This window comes from Passer montanus, unplaced genomic scaffold (genome assembly GCF_014805655.1).
Source record: "Passer montanus isolate IOZ18808 unplaced genomic scaffold, ASM1480565v1 scaffold18, whole genome shotgun sequence".
Classification (NCBI taxonomy): domain Eukaryota; kingdom Metazoa; phylum Chordata; class Aves; order Passeriformes; family Passeridae; genus Passer; species Passer montanus.
In genome coordinates, this window is record NW_024365381.1 from 4,845,386 (window position 1) to 4,866,350 (window position 20,965).

General features: G+C 37.9%; 1 protein-coding gene across 10 annotated transcripts in view; it reads right to left on the bottom strand.

Moving 5' to 3' along the window:
- MEIS2 (Meis homeobox 2) overlaps positions 1–20,965 on the bottom strand; it is a 173,186-nt gene that overhangs the window by 93,103 nt on the left and 59,118 nt on the right. Inside the window, exon 10 of one of the 10 annotated variants that reach the window (XM_039705359.1) lies at positions 10,035–10,738. The exons of the other annotated variants lie outside the window; for them this stretch is intronic. Coding sequence (XP_039561293.1) covers positions 10,664–10,738 — 75 coding nt within the window. The 3' untranslated portion in view covers positions 10,035–10,663. Of the gene's footprint in view, positions 1–10,034; positions 10,739–20,965 lie in introns of those variants that run through there. 10 annotated transcript variants of the gene reach the window in all.

The following is a 20,965-nucleotide window of genomic DNA, read 5'->3' on the forward strand; positions in this document are numbered from 1 at the left end:
CCAGTTTATTTTGGAGTAAGAAAGACAATGAGAAAGAGAACAGTAAATGTACTCTATTGTCCAGTTTTCTCAATTTGTGACATGCCAGCCTGGAAAAAATGTTAATATTTTTCTCTTTTTTAATGCACTGTTAGAATGTCAGAATGACATTTTTCTCTCATTGTTGTCTAAGGTCAGGCACCTGAGTCCATCTTTGATCCTTCATTAATCTTAACCATTGTAGTTCAAGGTTCCCAACAAAGATTCATCATTATGTTCAGTGCTGCACAAATCTGTGTAAAGACAGACTTAACAACAACATCTTTGTTGTTATCAAACCAGCAATCTCATTTTCTTAGTTACTAGGCACTGCCATAGACTACAGATTTAGTGAGAGACGTGGTTTGAACCTTAAGAAAATCAAGTGGGACATTTTGCAATTTTTTCCCCAAACACAATTTAAGAAATGTCCTTCCCACTTTATCTGACTGAGAGGGTGTTAAGGGACAAAATTTTATTATGATTACTAGCATTTTTTGGTAAAGCCTGCAAAACACTGAAAATTGCGAAGTTAACCACATTAACATTTGAGTGTGAAGATTCCACACATGAGTGAAGATTCCTGCACTGTACTGTACTGTACCATGCTAGCCCATGTTGATGGTTCCTGCAGTTAGGGAAGCTAACAAGATTCAACATTTCATGGTTGGGGTGCTTTTTTAAATGTGTTATTTTTGTTGTGGTAGACCTAAAACACAGCAGAAATCGTGTAATTGGACTGTGGAAATGGCACTTCTTTGCCCCAGGAAAATACCCATTGCATATGCAAAACATGATGCAAGTCCTTAATTGTATGAATACATAAAATTTTCAATCCTTCCAGTGAAAGGATACAAGCTTCGTTCCCCACAAAGCTGATACAGACTGGAAGAGAGAAGGAAGAAAGTATCTGGCATTCTCTACCTTCACTATCCTTCACTTAGCAACGTATAAAGCATTTTTTGAGCCTAGCTATTGTCTGTATATGAGGTCATAACACTACACCAGGCAAATCTGAAGATGAATTTAGTTTTTGAATATGCAAAAGTATGCTATACAGCTGGTTAATGAGAGAACTTTGCTCTTGTCTCAGTGAATTCTGAAGACCCCACTTGCAATATATCTGTCACAAGTTTAGATTGCATTCTAAACTTCATACTGCTACCATAGCCCAAACTTCCTAAATGTTCCGTTTTAGTAGTTCCTTAATTTTGGCAACTGTCTTCAGGGCTCCAGTATCTGAAATATCTATTTGCCTAACAAATTTTTTTTTAAAAAAGGCTAAGCTATCTTCCCACTGCACATGGTATGCAACTGAAGTATAAATATTTCACTTGATATTTGTTATCTTTTTTGATGGCTTAGAAACTTCAAGACAAGTTATCTAAATAATTCCAGTGTTACATTCCTATCTCAAGTCTTACCTCTCTAATACTTATCACACCAGTACTCTACAACTTTCCATCCCTTCCTTCATCCAGAGGAACATTTACCTTTACTGATCATCAAAAAAAAATTCTCCCCTCAAAATAGCAATATGTCCATTAAATACACATATAATAAAAATAGCCTTTGTAGAAATCTAACATACAGCTTGTTGATATAGTGCTGATCCAGAGATTTATTGAAAAGAATTTCCCTATTCACTTTCTATGTAAATATTTGAAGATGAGGCCTTATAAATTTGTCAAAAGACTTTCAAAATCATGCTGCACTGCATGTGCACGTCTTTAACTTCTTGTATTTCTGCTCTGACTCTGACTTGAAGATGAATCAAATCAGTGAATCTTTCACTCAGTGGCTGCACTGAGTGACCTCTGTGAAAATAACTTCAAATCCGTTCCCATGGCCAGGTTTAGAACCAACCATGATGTCAAAGGATGAGTTTTCAACAGTGCTTACCACTTTCACTGAGCTCTTTTAGAATCCTGGGCTCTGTGCACAAATGTTTGCCTTGCATACCCTGCCCACAACCCTGCTGACACATTTGCTGTCTGTCTCAGCCGAAAGCACTGAAGAGCATTCCAGCAGAGTAACTTGCAAGACAGGTTTGATGCTAGACCCTGTGGAAAGGCTGGGTTCCCTCTTTCATGTGAATGACTCTTGTTGGTGTTTAAGCAGAGAGATGTCAGTCTTTAGGCATCTCTGACATCTTCAAGGGCAACTTAATTAAAATAGTTATCTGTTAAACCAAAAAACTCTTGCCAAAATCCAAGCCTACCCTTTCCATACTGAAAGCTTGTGACTGACTGTCTTTTTTGGCTTTAGTTCTCAAAGATGACTATCCATTAGCTTTTTTTGAGACTTGGATCAAGTTCCAAATATATAAATCATGTCAAAAGGCTGCATAATTTATTTTATTTGTATGAGACATGCATGAGAAGTCATATCAGAAAACTCCCCATAACCATTAATGAATCACATGTGTGTCTATATATATATATATAGGTCAAGTTTAGTCTGTGAACTGGACACACCAATTTTGAAATCCTTGCCAATTGCATACATAGTTTCCATAGGTTTGACATTGTTCCTTCTGATTAGGAAGTGAGAAGAAACTCTTGAAGAGCTAAACAACTTTCAAACTGTGCTGAGGAAAGTAAACCAAAGCCATTCTGGTGAAACCAAATGATCTGCCAATACTGAATTCGATGTAAGTGCTGCCCTGCTGGTTTTTGCCCTGTGGCTCAGACACCAACCTTGGTGCCTCTCATTTACGGTACTGGAGTAGCTGCTCAGATACTCCAGCTTGTTGTCTTCTAACATAGGCAAAAAAAAAGCTAATGTTTCCATTTAAGAAAAACCCTCAACAATGAAGCATGTAAAATGCTATTATGTTGATTAAGCAGTTGGGGTTTTTGATATGTATCCCAGATATTTCATCAGTATGGCAACACCTTACGTTACATGGTCTCTGAAGTTCTAGGATCAGTCCCACTTGGTTGTATGCTAAGCCTGGAGACCTCAGTCTTGAAGTACCTCTCATTACACAATGAGCATTAATGATCTTATGACCTAACGTTTTTTCTTTCATATAATTTAAGCAAGGTGCACAGGCAAACTGTTAACATCTGTTATTAATACACTGTATTTAGGGGTTTGGGTTTATCATATATAGCTTCTCTAACAGTACACATCGTGATATTCCTAATAGCATACAGTTAACAATAGTAATTTAAGCTGCATACACAGATAAATACATCTATCATTTGTACAGCTGTGAATTAGTTAGAATAGTCTATAGAAGGAACACTAAAAAGGAATGGTAAGCTCAATAAAAAAAAAGAAGTCTGCTTTAAAAATTATTTTATTGTCAATGTTATTTGCATCTACCTGGAAAATTATGTTTTGCATAACATGGGTAAACAAAGTAGATGCTTCTCTACTCTAAACCTTCACAGAACAAATCAATTTGGATTCATATCCTGAGCTGGTCAGGCACAATGATGTAGTTCTGCGCTGCCTAACCAAAGGGTCGTGATGCCAGCTGAGGCCATGGTTCTTCTGAGAGGGGACACAATTGTAGCTGAGGTCTAGTAGCAGAAATGGTATTTGCAACTGGATGTAAGGTCATGAGGCTAAAAGGTACTATAACAGTGAAGCCATACTCTTGCTAGACCTCCTTTCTCTGATATTCATTCAGTTAAAAATCTAGCTGGTTTACCATCAATAAACTAGAAAGAAAGGGTTTCTTAAATATAGGGATGATCACTGCTCTTGGCATATTAATATTGAACTTCGATTTTAGAAACACAACCAAAAGCAAGATAAGACTTAATTATAATCTTTAAACCCTTTTGCATAGCATTCCTTTCCACCAGAAAGCTTATTTACATATCTGCTTATTTCTGCAATAAGCCACAGCAAAAATTTTGTGGTAATACTTTAAGTGCTTCAGAAAGTCAGGTGGAATCTTTAGATAAAGACTTTCATTCATGCTAACCCACTGTGAAAAATAATTTTAAATATTTCTTGAAGTTTCTAGCTGTTAAAAGATTAAGTCTGCCATTTGCTGGAAAATTGTAACAACCCTTTTAGGTTTTTTGGTACAGATATTACAGATACTGATTAAAAAAACTATAAAAAAACCTAAAGGCTGTGGACAGTTAACATAAAAATACTTAACTGCAAAATACTATGACAAGAATCAACATCTGTCTCTTTTAGGTGACATAGACTTGTTTTTTAATGCTTGAGTTCTGGATGTTGGCTAGAAGCCAAAAAAAGAAAAAAAAAACCCTGAATTCTTTTGCATGGTTGGTTTTTGGAGAAGTCACCTAAGAACCAATAAGTGTCAGAGGAAATCAAAGAATTTCCATTTCAGGAAAAACTGGGTCCAAAAAATTCTTGTCAGTGCATAAGCATGGTGAAGATGAGGTGACTTTTGTCATTCCCTGATTCCACGAACTGTCAGGGGCTACAAGAGCCTCAGTCAAAACAGTACAAACTGAAGAACTCAGAGTTGCTGTAAATCTACTGGCTGATAACTCTTCAGAAGTATATCTAGAAATCAGTGGAGCACATAGGTGCTCAGGATGTAGTTTGATATGTGCATGACCAGTTTAGGGGTCTTTACTAATCTTAATGTTAGCTGCTCACTGTACAGTGACCGTTGTATTGTGCTTACATAGGAGTCCCTTTCCTACTTTTGAGATTGAGTTTGAAACAGATTCTAAAGACGCATCAAACAATTTTTTAGGGGCATCTGTAAATTTATACACAGCAACTAAGAAAAACAGTATTGTTATCCAGACACTGCAGCACTGATTCCTTCAGCAGCACTGATTCCTTCAGAGCTAAATTCAGTAAAGGTGAAAACCAACATTTTAAAGGTGCCTTTTGTGGCATTCAGAAAATGCAAAAGCTGGATGTCATTGGAGCTATGTCATTGGGACCAAGTGAAGGCTTGCCACTCAAATCTTCCTGTGGCCAGGGCACAGGGGCAGAGGACATGGATGCTTTTCTGGACTGAGAGATGGCATTGAAAAAAGCTGCTCAAAGGAGAACTGATATTTGCAGGGCCAGGAAAAGCCTCTGGCTAATGCAACACAAGTTGGTGGCAGTGCAGGGAAGGTGAATAAAGCCCCATTCCTTTGGGAAGAAAAGAGGCTCCGTAATGTTCCCTTCTGGGAATGCTTCTGGACTGCATAACAAGATACTTCTGCACAGAAAAACTCAACATGTGTTTATCAGTTATGGTAAAACATATGCCAGTTTAATTTTTTATCTTTCCTAGATGTCTGTCCCTATATCCACAGTACCAAGATTTATAAATTATAAAGACACAAAAATATCTCATTTATCTTCACATATTTATTAACACTAGGATTTTACCTTAGGCTATTGGCTGAAAACATGTCTTTAATTTTTTATTCAAGGTGGATTCATATCACCACTACAGTGTGATCCAGTCATTGGTGTAGGCTTGGGGCGTCTACACAATTAACTGACCCTCACTGCACATCAGCGGCATGTTAAGTTTTCCTAACAACCTATGTGGATGCATATAACTTTACTACAATATATGAAGCATGTCCAATAAAAGGAACGTTGGTGGGTACTTTAGTCCTACACTTCATCAAGATTTCATACAGTTCAGACCAAGAAGAAAGAGAATTTGATCACTGGAGATACTATATCCTCCAAGCCTTTCCCAACAGTCTACATCCATAGATAAAACAGAGAAATCAAAATAAATTAAATATGAAAGCTGATGCACAAGATCAAGAGTGAAAGAAAATAAGATATTTACTGTGTTAAGTATTTAAATATATTCACCGTATTGGCCACACCACAGTTAGTAAGGCTGAAAGCAAGGATGCCCAAGTTTAAAAAAGACCAAAACTCAAAAACTTACAGAGATCAACACACCTCCCTGAGATTGCTGTGAATCCCAGATTTCTGGGTTTGAGGTGATACTGATGCACAGTTTTGGACATAGTTACATAAATTAGACATCAAATCAAAATGCCACTTTCTTTTCATTGTTTTTCTTTCCCTCAGGGCCAAGAGCATTGGTCACTGCTCAAAACAGCCTTGGGACCCAGCATCCTGCAATTCCACTATCTTCCTAAATCCCACCAGTTCCAAAGTTTAGTCTTTTATGTTTAAAATGGGGTAGATGTGGATGAGACAACTCCACTGTCTCAATTCCAGGCATTCCCATGTGCTATTTTCTCAGTCCAGCCAAAACCAGTACTCTCCTGTACTTTAAGGGCAAAAATCTTTGGCACTATGACAAAATATGAATTCTGTTGCAGCAGTTCTTAAAAGCCATGTCAACAAAATTTGACATCTTAAAGTGCTGATGAAGATGAATGAGCTCAAAGTGAGAAATTACATGGGCAAAGGCCTTGCAACTCCTTTTAGACAACTCTTTTTTAAATAATGTGTGCTCATTATTTAAAATATTTCAATAATTCACTTTTCTGTAGAAGATGTCAATTAATATATGGAAATTTAATGTCAGTACATGGTAGCCAGAAATATCCAAACAAAGACTGTGACATGACACTGTGACTCCTAGAGGCCAAGTCCTTCATGTTAAAATGCCCTGATTCAATAAAGCAAAAAAGAGTACAATATGGCAAAAAGGTTTTAATTTCCACATCTCTCCATCATTGATCAATATATTACATTCTATGTTCTTTGAAAATATAATGTAACATTAAAGAATTTTCCAACATTTAAATAGTAATTTAACATCTTTTAAGCATTTAATGAAATAAAAAGGTAGAAATTAGTTATTTCATACGTAATATTGCAAATATTGATCTTAGTATAGATGTCAGTGACTCATGAACTCCATAATGCATAATAGAATAAAGCTAAACCAGTCAATTCACACAATTCTGCTGTCATCACATGAGAGCTTTGCTCCACTTTCATTTATAGACTATCAGAAAAACTCTTAGTCTACATTATAACCTCCCTTTCACTAACTTTCCATTTAATCTGATTTTACAGTGGCGTAAACTACATCCATATGAGATTCAGTGTACAAATTTCTATTTACCAACCATAAAGTTGTTTTCTAGTAATGTGTACTACTTCCTAAAAGTGGAGGTTAAATTACGACCATAAGAACTTCAGTGTCCTCACTAAACATACTGTAGGCGATCCAGTTAAAGTATGCTGTGATTAGTTTTTAAGTTTACCTAAATTATTCAAATTCTTCAGCAGCTTCTATCAGAGGACATAGCATTGAGGTGGACATTGTAGATGCACATTCACTTGCACATTAAGTGCAACGATACATGCAATTGACATTTTCCTGTGTGATTTGTACATGCAGTATGGATCTTGTTCATATTCAAGTGACATTGTGCAAAAAATGAGCTTGTGCATTCACATACAGAACACTGCTGCTCTTCTCCACCACTAACATGGCCTAATGGGACCAAACCCAGATTTTCACAACTGGAGGAGAGCCAGCAATGCTAGATCTAGAGCACAGTCCTGAGTGCGGTAGCATGTCAAAGCAAAAGAAGGGCTGATTAGACAGCTGTTGCTTTCTGACACCACCAGCTACCTCCTATCTGCACCAGAGCTGGTGTAGAAACAGCATCTGTGTCAAGGTGCCATAGACAGATGTTTTGGGGTCACTCTCCTGTGTCTCAGTGACAGCTGGGAATTAAACACTTTTATGTAACATGCCTTTATATGTTAAGGAGGCCTCTCACAAATCATAGCTAGTGCATCTCTAAATAACCTTTGAGGAGGTACCCCTAAGGGAGGAGAGTTAAGTACCATTTCCAAAGTCCCGTGCATACTGTTTGTACCACAGTCCTGTTGTGGTGGAGAAAAGAGTTGCAGCTAACACAGCTTAAAGTGAGAAATGATTACACAAAAGCTGTTTTCCTGTTTCATTGTAGTACCAGAATATTGCTACTACCTGCATGGATGCATCTGCTACCTGAAGGGTCAATTATTATTCACCTTGCCTGTGTGAGTAACCCACCCCAGTGGGTGTAGGTAAATGGACTGGGCAGAACTTGGTCTTCAAGCAGAATCTAAAAGCATCTTTAAACAGCCCAGCATCCAATGCAAAGCAGTATGATAAAAGTAAGGTATGCCTTTCCAACAAACAGAAAGGATTCTTCCTCTGCTGTCAGACCTTCATGGACACAACTGTTCCAAACCCGGCAGCATGTCTCTGTCGGGAGGAATCCCACTGACCTGAAACACCTTGGATAGTCAGCTAAGTAGGGATAATGTAATGCACTCAGCCTCAGCCTCTGTACTTGTACTTATATGTACAAGTACTTACAATGACTCCAAAAATATTATGTTAAATCACTGTGGGGGGCGGGGGAGGGAGTGGGGGCAGTGGAGAATAAACATAGTCTTTTTCAAGAATAAGTGTTTGATCTGCAAATTGGTTATGGAATAAAAACTAATTCAAGAGGTTCATAAGTATCGTAACAGATTAGAAAAGGGTTTTCTCTCTGGACAAAACTTTGCTTTTAAAAACTCAATAGCCTTGAAGTTTTGATTATTGTTAGCTAAATACACATATGTATGAATTAGTGTTGGCAGTATTTTATTAGTATTTTTTAGGCAGTAGTAGTGATGCTATTGAGAATAAAATATAATGTATTAGAGATCATCAGTCTCTGAACCTTCCTAACACCAAAAGAAAATGCATATATCACAGGGCCACTGAGATAAAGTAACACTCAGCCCTAGAGGGCACAGATTTCGTCTTTATGTAAATCAGTGCCTGTCACTGCATGCATGATTCACTGCTCAGAGTGTACTCTTCTGTGACGAATGAGTCCCGCTTAATTTGGCAGTGATTATGCGGGTTGCTGGCCCTCTAAACCCCTTTGAACTTGTAATTGCTGCTGGTTTAAATAATGAACATTAAGGGGAGGTGGATTCATAAAACTGTGGATAATTACAATTTTTTTTCTTTTTTCCTTTGTTTTTTTTTGGGTTTTTTTTTCTTTTTTCCTTATTTTTCTTTTTTTTTTCCCCTAATGAAAAGAAAAGGTTTCGGAGACCACTGATAACTGTATCACCAGGCTGTTACGGAAATAAAACTGCAGTCTTGTTCAGTCTTGAGGAAGGAAAGGGAATGGAAAAGAGAAGAGGAAAAAAGAGAGGGAGATCAGAATGGCTTGGATGCCAGTAGAAAAGGAGGAGCAATGTTGTTCATGAATATTCATAGCCAGTCACATCTGTAGCAGGCTTGCTTTCCACCTTTTTTTCTTTGCAGTTCAACATGGACAAGAAGTGTTAACAAAAGAAGGTGATTGTGCAGTTCTATCAGGCTCCAGGTTTAATCTTTACAGAGCATATGGGTGAACTTTTTTTTTCTAATTTTCAAAGACTCACATTTTTTAAAAGTTGTGAATGTCTTTAACCAAAGGAAGTGCTCCCTCTCCCTCCCCCCGCCCATGCTGCTTTTTAAAAATTATGTTCCTGTAATTATGAATGTGAGGGAGTCAGTTGCCAAGGAAGCATGATGTGTAACATGCAGCAAATTTGTTCCTCCTCCCCTTTATGAGCACTTTACTAAATCCTCCAATATTCTTTGATCCGGTAAAATTTTGATTTGCGTGTGTAATGTATTGAAACAACGATGACAACAAAAATTGTTATTGAGGAGGGGACAGAAACCAAAGTCAGCCAAGTCAGGCAGCTACTACCCAGAAACAACAAAGAATGAATGATAAATTTAGCAGCCTCATGTTCAATTTTCAAACAACACAGCAGAGATTTATAGCTTTGCTGCTCCCATGGTAAACGAAGCAGCACACAGAAAGCGTGTCTGTTTTTGATTTTGCTATGTTTCCCCCCTTTTTTGTTCTTTGCCTATTTGCAGTTGGGTTTTTTTTTTTTTTAACTCTACATTTTCTTTATCCTGGTGTGAGATGAATATCAAAGGCCTAGTGCTGTTGGTAAGCCTCCAGCATACAAGGGCAGCTCAATGGGATGTTATTAGAACCTGCGTCACAACACGGCAGACTGTGATTAATAGCAACTGTATCAACGGTAGCAACTTCTCAACAACGCCCTCCAGCAGCTCTGAAGGGGCCATGTGAAGAAGAAGGGAGGGGGAAAAGGAAAAAAAAATGTCTGCAAGAGCTGGCTACTAAAGGTTTAGCTTTGCACATGATTAGGTTATGTCAAAACTGTGTGAATGCTTTCTACCAGGACACAGCAGGGATATTTATTTAAAAGCACTCTACCAAATGTATGGGCTGATCAGTGTTTTATTTTGCCAGAATCAATCATGTGAAGAACAGGATCAGAGCAATGGAGAATGGGACACTGAAAAGACATGGAATGGTTAGAGTTTTAATCAGGGTTCCCTTCAAATGAAAAGGAAAAAATTTCCCAACACTTCATGAAAATTTCTTAGAAAACTGCAGGGCTGCTAAGTTTTTCCTATTGCTACATGAAAGAAAGCAGGTTTAATTTAAAATCATGTGTAAACTGATATCCTTGCTCTCTCTTCTTTCTTTCTCTCTCTTTCTTTCTTTCTTTCTTTCTTTCTTTCTTTCTTTCTTTCTTTCTTTCTTTCTTTCTTTCTTTCTTTCATACAGTTTAGAAGGTTAGGTCTACACATCTAGAAATGTGAAGCTTATTCAAATGTCCCATTCCCATTCCACATCAGAAAATAGTCTAATAAATGTCCTCAATGATTCAAATAATCCAAAATTAAGCTCTTCCAACTGTAGCTCATGAATATATGGTTTGGTCCACAGCAGGCCTGAAAATAAAATGTAAATGCATCAATGGCTTTTAAGCATTACAATCTGGATGTAAATTTCCAGCTCTGAAAGTCTTTAAACTTCTGCACACCAGAAGCCTGGAGAAAATACTGGGACTTCTGGGATCTTCCTACACTTGCATCATTTCTTGGCCTCATCACCTCTCACTGCTGACCCTTATCTGGCTCAGCAGAGCATTGTCTGGCCAATAGAGCAGATTTTATTTAGTGAAAACTAAGAAAAAAACACTTAGAATACTTTTAAAATATTTAATGTTACCTGCTCCTTCTCACAAAATTTTGCTGCCACTAAGTAGTTTTCATTTCTTTTAACAGCATTTTAAAAATTTTAATCATTCTGCCATCTTCTGTCTCTCAGATAGACAAGGTGGAATGTTCACCTACAGATGTAAATGATGTTTGTAATTTTGGTCACAAATTAGACTGTTGGCGTAGTATTTAGAGTGAAAAGACATACAAAACTATCTTAAATATATATATATATAAGCATTGAAGATTTAATCCATATCTCAGTGAGTGATGCAGAAGAAAAGTCGTGGAAGACTCATGGTTGATTAGGAGAAAAATTATCAGCAGGTGAAAAGAAAAAACCAGCTAATAGCTCTGCAAATTAGATGAAAAGGTTAAGAGTGGAAAGAAAAGCTGTGGTGCACTTGTATATTATACTGTCCTACTTCAATAGATAGAATGACACAGTCCAACTGCTGTTGGACTGCTGTGCTGCTGGCCACATTGCTATCAAATGCTCCCCTCATCCTTAATTGTCACAGCTCTACTGAGAGAGCAGGGGTTGTTATCCAGTGTATTGAAGTCCAGAAGTAAATGAACATTTACACAGTGCTGAAAACAATGCCTGCTGAGCTATAAATAAAAAATAATAAATCTTAACTACATTAAAAAATGCAAGTAACTTTTTTATTTCTTTCTCAAAAACACACAGCTTGCTCAACAAAGCACTGAAATATGCTATATTTGTGCCAAGGACTGCAACACACCCTTCAACCTGTTTATCTTTGAAGACCATAATTAAGGAGGCCAGACTGGTTTACAGTCTACACAAATTGCAAAAGAACTGCATTCACAACTTTTCTCAAACACTAATTTTCCATATCTAAGAATCTTGCTTGATTAACATCATGGGGCAATTAGTAGTTGAGTGAAGAGATTACTTTCTGTTGCAGAAAAACAGTCAACTTTTACAAGTTCTACAATTGAATAATTCGGACTCAGTTCTCATCTGTATCCAAGCACAAGGAAACCAAACCCCTCTGCTGTTCTGATCTCAAGGCTGGACAGAGCTAGTCCAGTACCTGATACTGTTTAGTGCTGCCTCCCATGTTTGTTGGAGCACTCCTGTCAAACCCTTTCCACACAGGAATCACCTCAGCACTTTCATGACTGCCCAGGCACACTTTCACTCCAAAATCAGGGCAGAAGTTGGTAAGATGACCACCCATTTTTAGCAATACATACCCCTCAACCTACCACTGTTGCCACTGCTAAGAAATTCTGACGTTGGCCTTGCTGTGCTGTCCTCAGCTTTCCTTATAATAGTGTAATATTCACACAGAGGAAGCCTCTGAATTCTTGGTCCCTTAAGACACAATTCTACAGACTCAGATAAGTATTTTTCTTTCTTAGTTAAAAGGACTAATTGAAGATTACCTAGGAAAAATTGGCAAAGTGGAACAAAACAACTGTAGAATAACTATCACAATCACAAGGTACCATAAACATCTTTCACAAAGGGAAGGAGAGTGAGGGAAGGGAGAAATAAGCCTTTTCCTTAACCTTTTACTAAGATTTAGCCAAATACACAATAAGAACAGTATACGTGGCATAGCAAGAAGCAGAGCCATCACCAAAAGCTCACTGCTACAGGCGAAAATCACTGCAGATCACCTAGCCCTCTACCAGAACAGTGTCAGACCAGTGAGTGTCCCCTGAGTTCCCTGTGTAGGTAGAGGGCACAAAGCTGTGGCAATGGGGCTTTGAAAGGCTGATGTCTGATTATGGCTTTTTCATCAACCTCCTATCAGCATTTCCAACCACAGAAGTTTGCTCTGCACTTGAGGTTTCTAGGGAGGATGAATGAAGACTGATGAGGGAGGATGAAAGAAGATGTGGAAACCCTCAATTTCCTAAATTCTCATCCCCTACCCCTTTTGTCTTGCTGAGCAATGAATAAATAATCAGTACTAATGTTATTAAAACAATTTTGCTATCTCAGTGTCAAATTCTGATAGCAAATACATGGCTTGACTGGCCTGCAGAAATGCATTTGAGAAGAGTTGCAACCAGTCTGGAATACTGGTGATCTCTATATTTGAGCTAAACCAAAAGTATTTCTGCTAGGAACATGGGAAAAACTGGCACAAAGAAAAAGCTGTGACATGAAGCATTTGCTTGGAACAAGTACAACTTACTCCTGTCTTCTGTATCCTCCAGTGTGATTTTCAGAAACAATCAAAACAAAAGTGACAAAACCCAAAAACCACAATGAGCAAACAGCAGCTTTTAAGTGCTGTGGGAACAGAGACGTTTGTTTAAGTAACCACTGTTTAAAAAATGCATACATAGTAACACCAAAATAAACAGCTTGCAATGTTGTTTATTTTAAGATACACAATAGTAATGTAAAGTGCTGCATGCTCTGAATTCAGGGTATACTAACATTATTTACAGTTGTGAAGAGCAGTAGGAAAACTGAGCTCCATGCCAGAAGACTCCATGTTCAGGGAGCAAAGGTCAGTTTTCACTGCTTTTGCAGCTAGGAGGATTCCATCATGCAGCCATGGAAGGCTCCTGCTCTCATTTCTAAAGCAGGTAACTCCTGAAACGTATATGAAAATCCTAATAAAGGCATGTCATGCCTGTGGCAACTTTAAAATGGCTACACAAGCACATTCCCAGAAAGTAAAATTAAGAGGGAGAAAAAGAGATCTTTGTCCTCTTGCTTCACTTCTTTATAAACCTTCCAAACATGCCTGACTTACTAACCCTATGTTGTGCCAGACAGAAAAAAATACCCAAAAGAAGAAAAATAGAACTAAGCAGTGGTGTTCTGAAAGGTGACTGACTTACTGAACAGATTTATGTCCCTGTGCATCTGAATTGCATTTGATTCTCTGTTGACAAAAAAATGTCATTGACTTCAATCCATAATAGAAGTTTGTCATATTTTTCTTCATAAAGCCAGTCTAGCTACGGGCAAGAAAACGGGACTTTTTTTCTGGCCAATCCATCTTCTATTTATTATTGTAATTGCATAGCTTTACCATTGTAATTGCAACATTACTGTTATCATATAATCCTTGCGACTGCCAATAAGCAAGCCAGAAAGAATCCGACTTGGATCGAAGATCCAAGACTAAATTTCTAATTCTGGCAACGAAAGAGGAAAAAATAAAAAAAAAAGAGGAAAAAAAATAAAGCATTTTTCTACCATGAAAGTAGAGTTCATTTGATCTGGAAGGCATTGAGATGAACATGGAACCCCACAGTTACATTGTTATAAAGTAATGTTCAAGAGTAAAATTTCATTTTAAATTCAAAATACAATCTCTTTCTTCCTGATACTTTTGAGGAAAGCTGTGTGTGAAATTCAGCAGCTGAAGACAGCAGGCATTCAGTCAATATTTCCTCGCGGTCATTCTGCCCCTCTGAGGGCCCAAGCTTTGTTTTTGAATCATGGCATCAAATTGCCATAAATGTCTGTAAGTGAAAAGCAGGTGAAAAAGCTATGTTTTTCACCCATTATGGCATTCAAACTTCTGTGTAAATCCATAGTCAACTCCATTTTATATTAAATTTGCATTGGATCCATGACCTTAAAAATCAACATTTGTATTTTGGATGCTCAAACAATTTTTGGTGTTTTGGATTGGTGTTTCAAAGAGCAAATGTTGAAGCAGATGTCAGATATATTGGGGGAAGACTAAGCTGGGTAGGGGTTGATTTCAGACCTGTACCTTACCCAGATATTGCTGAAACTTCCCAAATTGTGAATGGAGAGCACTGTATGTATTGTGGCAGTTTCTGCTTCTGAATATCTGAAAGGGAGGTGTTTTTTACATAAGTTTCTCAATACAAAGTTACTTTCTTTGTCAGTTTGACAGAGCCCAAGCCTGGCTGACCTTCAGCATCCACTCCCCGGGCCTCAAGGAACAGTAATTAAATATTTCTCTTAAGCTTAGTTCTTCAGTTTGTGTCTCAAGCCCATTTCTAGTTTGACTTTGTAAGTTAATTTTGCAATAATTTTTCCACTGACAGATACATGAAACATCATAAAAAAAGTTGAAACAAATACAACATAAACTTAAACCTAAAGGAAGCCAAATTTGGGAAGGCTTCCTTTTGAAAACAGCTCTAATTTCAAGATACTTTTCAGTTTTTAACCATTAATAAGAAAACATGAAAATATGAGAAAACCTTCAGGCAAGACTACTTTAGTGTAAGCACAGGAATGTAAGATGTTTCTCAGCAGTATACCTTCAAGTGTTTTTTTGGAGTCTAGTTTTAAAAGTGCTAAGCAAAGGCACTTCCACAGATTGTTCTACAGTCTAAACGACTGGGGTTTGGCTGCTGAATCCCATTATTCCTGCAAGGTGTTTTGTTCCTCTTCAGTAATTTCTCCTGTTATCTCTTTGTAGCCTGTGCTTATTCACTGCTTCAGTATACACATTCTCTGTCTAGGGCTAGATCTTCTATTTTTGGGATAGATGGAAAGAGCACTGGAAATAACAATACAGCTCTCATTTCTCTCTTTTTTTTTCAGCCTCTGTTACACTTTTTGGGGAATAAGGGCCCTGGTAGTCCAGGCTCTCCAAATATCCTTCTGTATCTTTCTCAGACTCTCACCAGACTGGCCTCAGGCTAGTTTCATAATCCGGGAAAAAAAAACCAAACCAGTCCCGATGTTCAGCATGAGATCATAACACGGTGATCTCACTCTGAACATTACCTTTCACTACAGCAGCTCTATTGACTTCTTTACTTAGAACAGTTTGAATTTCCCACCAGCTCTGTTGTGTGATATTTGGCCTCTTTTAGGCAAGATACTTTTTCATGGAGTGAGCCTAAAGGCTACTGAGTAGAAAGCTCATGAGTCCCGAGGCCTTGTTTTAAAGAGTTTTCCATCTCAGCTAGAAGTTTGCTGCAGAGATTGCTTGGGATGCAGTAGAGGATGTTAGAACACTGCTGAATTGGAAAGTGCACTATTTTATCTTTTCAGCTGGGGCTTTGAACAGGGTTCAGACCCCAGGAGCCAAACTCATGATAGTACCACTGCTCTACAGTTATGTTTATTTGTACCCATTCTAGAAAAACACCATAGTCCTGTTCATTTGTAGACATTTTATTCTCCTGTTACACATATTGTTTTGCACTGGTTCCTTCAAAAGCATTATTGCTTTCTAAATGGATGACTTTTGGGAAATAAAAGGGAGAGAAAATGGCAAGAGCCCCTTTTCCCAGAAGGTTGGTTGCATCCAAGAGCATTGTGGGATGTAAGTTCATAAAAGCCAGGACAGCTAAGATTAATTATAGTAGTAAATTGTCTACAAATGTTTTGGTTAGATATGCACGAAGTAGTGGGGGTTTTGTTCTGAGAAGCATTTGCTTGGCAGTTTATGGCCACCATACAACACATTCATAGGTTGTAGGCTGTTTAAACTTGAGGTGTAAATGTGCATATTATGTGAAACAATGTGTATCCTTAGGATTATCCTAAAATTCTGCACTTCATTCCACCATCCACAGAGAAATTCATGGCAACTCAAGAAGCACCTCTCTTTCATAAGCAATGCTAGATCATGCAGTAAAGTGTCCTTGTGTAACTGGAAGAAATTGAATTGAAAACAGACAAGACCAAGTAACACAACTCTTGAATTAATCCACCAAAAGAATAAAGAAGATGGAAGGGAGAAGTGAATCAAATTATTTTCCCTCTATTTTCTTTTTCACAATAATTAACACACGTTTCTGTTTAATTTCCTACTTTATTCTGAAAAAGAAAATCAAAATATCCCTTTATAGTTGAAATTAAGCACTCTTTAAACATTAAGATTTTGAACTGATCCCTCAAATTAGCCAACTTTCTTTGCAATTAATATGTTCCACTATTCCTATGCAACACTCCTTTGCTGACTCCCTCAAATACACACACATCACTTTTCTGACCGCATAGCACCCCTTATTCCAGTTGTTACCACACATATGATCTTTCTCCCTATTCACACTCCATAACCCTGAACAGCCCATTTGTGAACTATCCAAACAGCTGTCAGCTATCTACCTATGGTCCTCAGTAAGCAGGGACCTTGTCAATATGAAATGGGGACTTTGCAATATCCCTTCAGCCCTTACTCCTCGCTCTAAGTCACCCTCCTGTTTCCTGTTGCCTCATTCAAGCATGAGTGGGATGCACAAGTGGGAAGCACCTGGCTGAGTCAAAAAGAGGCAGCTGAAAGGATCAGGACTGGCTGGAAAGCTGGCTAAGTCCAGCTTCACATCAGGAGACTCCCAGAGTGTTGAGGAAGGTAATAGCCACTAGCAAGCTCTTGAAGTACAATGACGCATTGGTTAATGCCGCTACTCTCCCTTTACTCTCACTGTTGCCTCTTGGCCAGCAGTTGATGCCCAAAGTTCTTTCTCTCGGTGTTTTCTGGGAGATATTTGATAGCATTTATGCAGTAATCACCACATCAGGTCACCAGCAAGGAAAAGAACTGACAAAATTAACACAAGACCAAGACACTCGCACTGAAGTAGCTTGCAGAAATCATATGCTTTCGTCTTTAGTATAGACCAGCAAAAATATAACACTCCTAATTATATATTAAATGCTCCTTCATAAAGAGAAAATTCTCCTGAACTTTCAGTCTACAGAAGATCAGGTATTTGTATAAGCACAGCATGACTGTCATGCTCTTTCAACAGCAAGATAAAACCACAACAGAAGTGTAATTTTCTATACTTCAGCTGTAGCAAAGTAAAAGACACAGGCCTTACACAGTGTTTTTCATCTGTTAATATGAAAAGCACTTCAAAAAGCAGCCACAATCATTATGCCATACTGTTAAAACAGGGAAACTAAGGCACAGTGTCTTGTCATGGTCAAAGCTAGAAAGAGAAGTGAAAACTCCACAGGTCTACCAGAGCTCCTGGGGACAGTACTGAAAGCTGGGTCACAAGACAACGTGACAAACAGTTGAGCACTTGAGACATTTGTCTTTCTATCACAAAACAGGGAATCACTGAAAGCGTTATTAAGTGTAATTCATGGATAAAGTGGCTAAAGCATTTAACAGTTACTAAATGTTTTTCTGCCTGTCTCCCATTATGATTTCACTACATCTTTTCTGGCTTTTTCAAAGGGATCAGAGTTCCACTGGAATCAGTGAGAGATACACACTGTTAGTCACTAATCTGTGAATTGTCTGCAAATATTTGAGCACAAAGGCTCAAACCCTAATTTTTTAATTTACCTGTGAGGAAAAATAACTGCATTTATAACAATCCACGTAGGTATACAGCATATCAACTAACAATGTAGCTTACATAACCTTTGAAGTTTTTTTAATTGACATAACAATGTTAAAGTAATCTAGACTAGGCCATAATCATACGAAAATCTACTCCTTTCACATATTTAGTATACGTTAAGGAAGTGAACAGGAGCTTTCCCATTGCTATCTGATTTAGTCAGATAGTATTTCCACAGTATATCCACTTCAGAATATCAAGTTCCCACTTTGAAATGACTAAATAAGAGCTTGATCCTGATGACAGTCAAATTTCTACAGTACTAAAAAAATTTATGTCTGCAGATTTTTAAAAACACTAAACCACAATATTTGCTGCTGTTTACTGAGCTACTCAGATTTATTCTCCTGAGATTGTAAGAGTATGTCATGAGATGTTAAACATTTTATGGACATAAGTAGTCAACTGCTACTAATAAAATACATATTTTGAAATGTCATCATAAAAAGGTAAAACCAAGATTTAAAAAACTCTTTATGGCCTATCACCCAGTATCAGACAAAACAACTGAAATTAGTTTTGGCAGATTTGAGGATAGCAGGTAAAAATAAAAAATAAAAAATATAAAAGCATGAGAACTGTACTGCAATTAGCTTAAAGATAACTGCAAATCTTTAGAGATGCCAACGATTGCTTTAGATATTACAAACAAGTGCTGCTAACCAACTCTAAAATATGTATTCTAGGTATCATAACTCAAGGCAAACTCCACAACAAGAGAAATATTGTCTGCCACAAACTACTCTCTTCATTAGGCAGCAATAAGAATTGACATATCCATTTCTTTGCAGTTGTGGAACTGTTGGCAGAAACATGCTTTTGTTTGTTTGTTTTCCCAACATAACTCTCATTTTACTGAAAAATTCCTTGAAACCAATTGTCCTGCTCATGGATCTTGAGAAGAAAGTTTTAAACAGGCAAAGCTGCGAGGTAGTATCACTGTACAAAAAACAGTAATTGTATTTTCCCTAAAAATATTTTTTATATCTACATATAATCATGTGCTCACATTACAGAGAAAGGAATGAAGTATGAGTTTTCTGATGTCAACAGATTTAGGTAGTGGAGCCTGAAGACACTCCAAAGACTTCTCTCCTCTAGTTGACTGTGATCTTGATCTCTAAAAGCTGCAGTTCACAACATTTGTTAGAGCAATGGTTTTGGAGTTTTAAAAGTGTTTAAACACTTTACATTCTCATATGCTTTGGTTAAACCACCTTTTGCCTTGTGAGTTTTGCAGCCACAGCTCTATATAAACGAATTCTCGTCACTATCAGTTCCTTGTTTCAATTACTTTAAGAAATTAATTAATTGGACTTTGGTGTTCCCTTTTTCTCTTTTCTTTTCTTTTCTTTTCTTTTCTTTTCTTTTCTTTTTTCTTCCTATACTGACTCTGCAAAGCTTTGTAATCTGACAATAACAACCAGAGGAAAACAGTGGCTGATCCTATCTTTCACTAGGCCACATTCAGCTTGCTCAGTTGAGGCTTTTTAATCAAACCTCAGTTAAAACTGTGCACATGTTTTTTGCTGTTCTCAGGAATCCCCTGTTTGAAAATGGCAGGTAGAATATTAAACTGGGAAGTAACATCTAGCCACATTATCTTATGATTTGGCATAGGCTGACCTCATATGTCACATGAATGAAATTCACCTTGCTGCAGTCCTGACACATTGTGTTGCCTGTTGATGAGGAGGAGGCAAAACCAGGCAGGCTGGTATAAAGATAAAAACAGGGAGAGGAGAAGGTAAAGCATAACTAGCTGATATCAGACAGGGTACAGTGAAAAACTCTTACAGCAGGCCTAGAAGAGGCCCATTAGGTAGACTCAACAGCTTAAATTGTCCTAATTGCACCAAAAAGGATTTTACTGCAGCCCATCAGCCTGCCATAGATTTGGGGACAGAAAGGCAATGAAAGAGATAGGAGAGCTGGAGGGGAAGGGTGGTGTGATTCATTTACTTGTCCCTTGCAGGATTCACAATTTGGGGATTCTTTAGGGGTTGGGGAGGGTGTGTGTGTGTGTGAATTTCACCCTATATATAACTTGGAATCCTATTAGAAAACAACCCAGTGACACTGCAAATCCAGTATTTCTCAGCATGCTATTTTTGAAGCTGAAACACACAACATATTTTGATCTCCAAAGAAGCACAATAAAGATCCCCTCTTCAAAATAAAAATGAGAAGTAAAAAAAACCCCTCAACCAATTGCACATGTAATAATTTCCAGGCCAGCTTCCTGTGATTGTATCCGATTATTTAAATTTTGGACTGTCTCTTTAATTTGAGGAGCAGGGAGAGAGGCGACAGATGGCAGACAGAATTGACTTATGTCCTCTATTCTTCTACAGAAGAAGGGGGAGTGCAGAAAGTTTGATCGAGGCAAAAGCTACAGTACATAGGGCTGGCTATAACTATCTAATAGGTCTTTTGACGGATCGGTTCGGAATATTTAGGTTTTTTTCTCCCCCAGACAGGCTTTGTAACAAACCCACAGTCCTGGAGGTTGCCATGGGTGACGAGAGAGCTGACATCCAGTCCCAACTACAAATAAGCACATGACAAATGGGCCCAGAGCCCTCCGACAGCCCTGAACCTTGGTGACCCCCTAAAAAACTCAGCCTCCCTACACCCCGTGCCCCCCCAAAAAGGCATTAC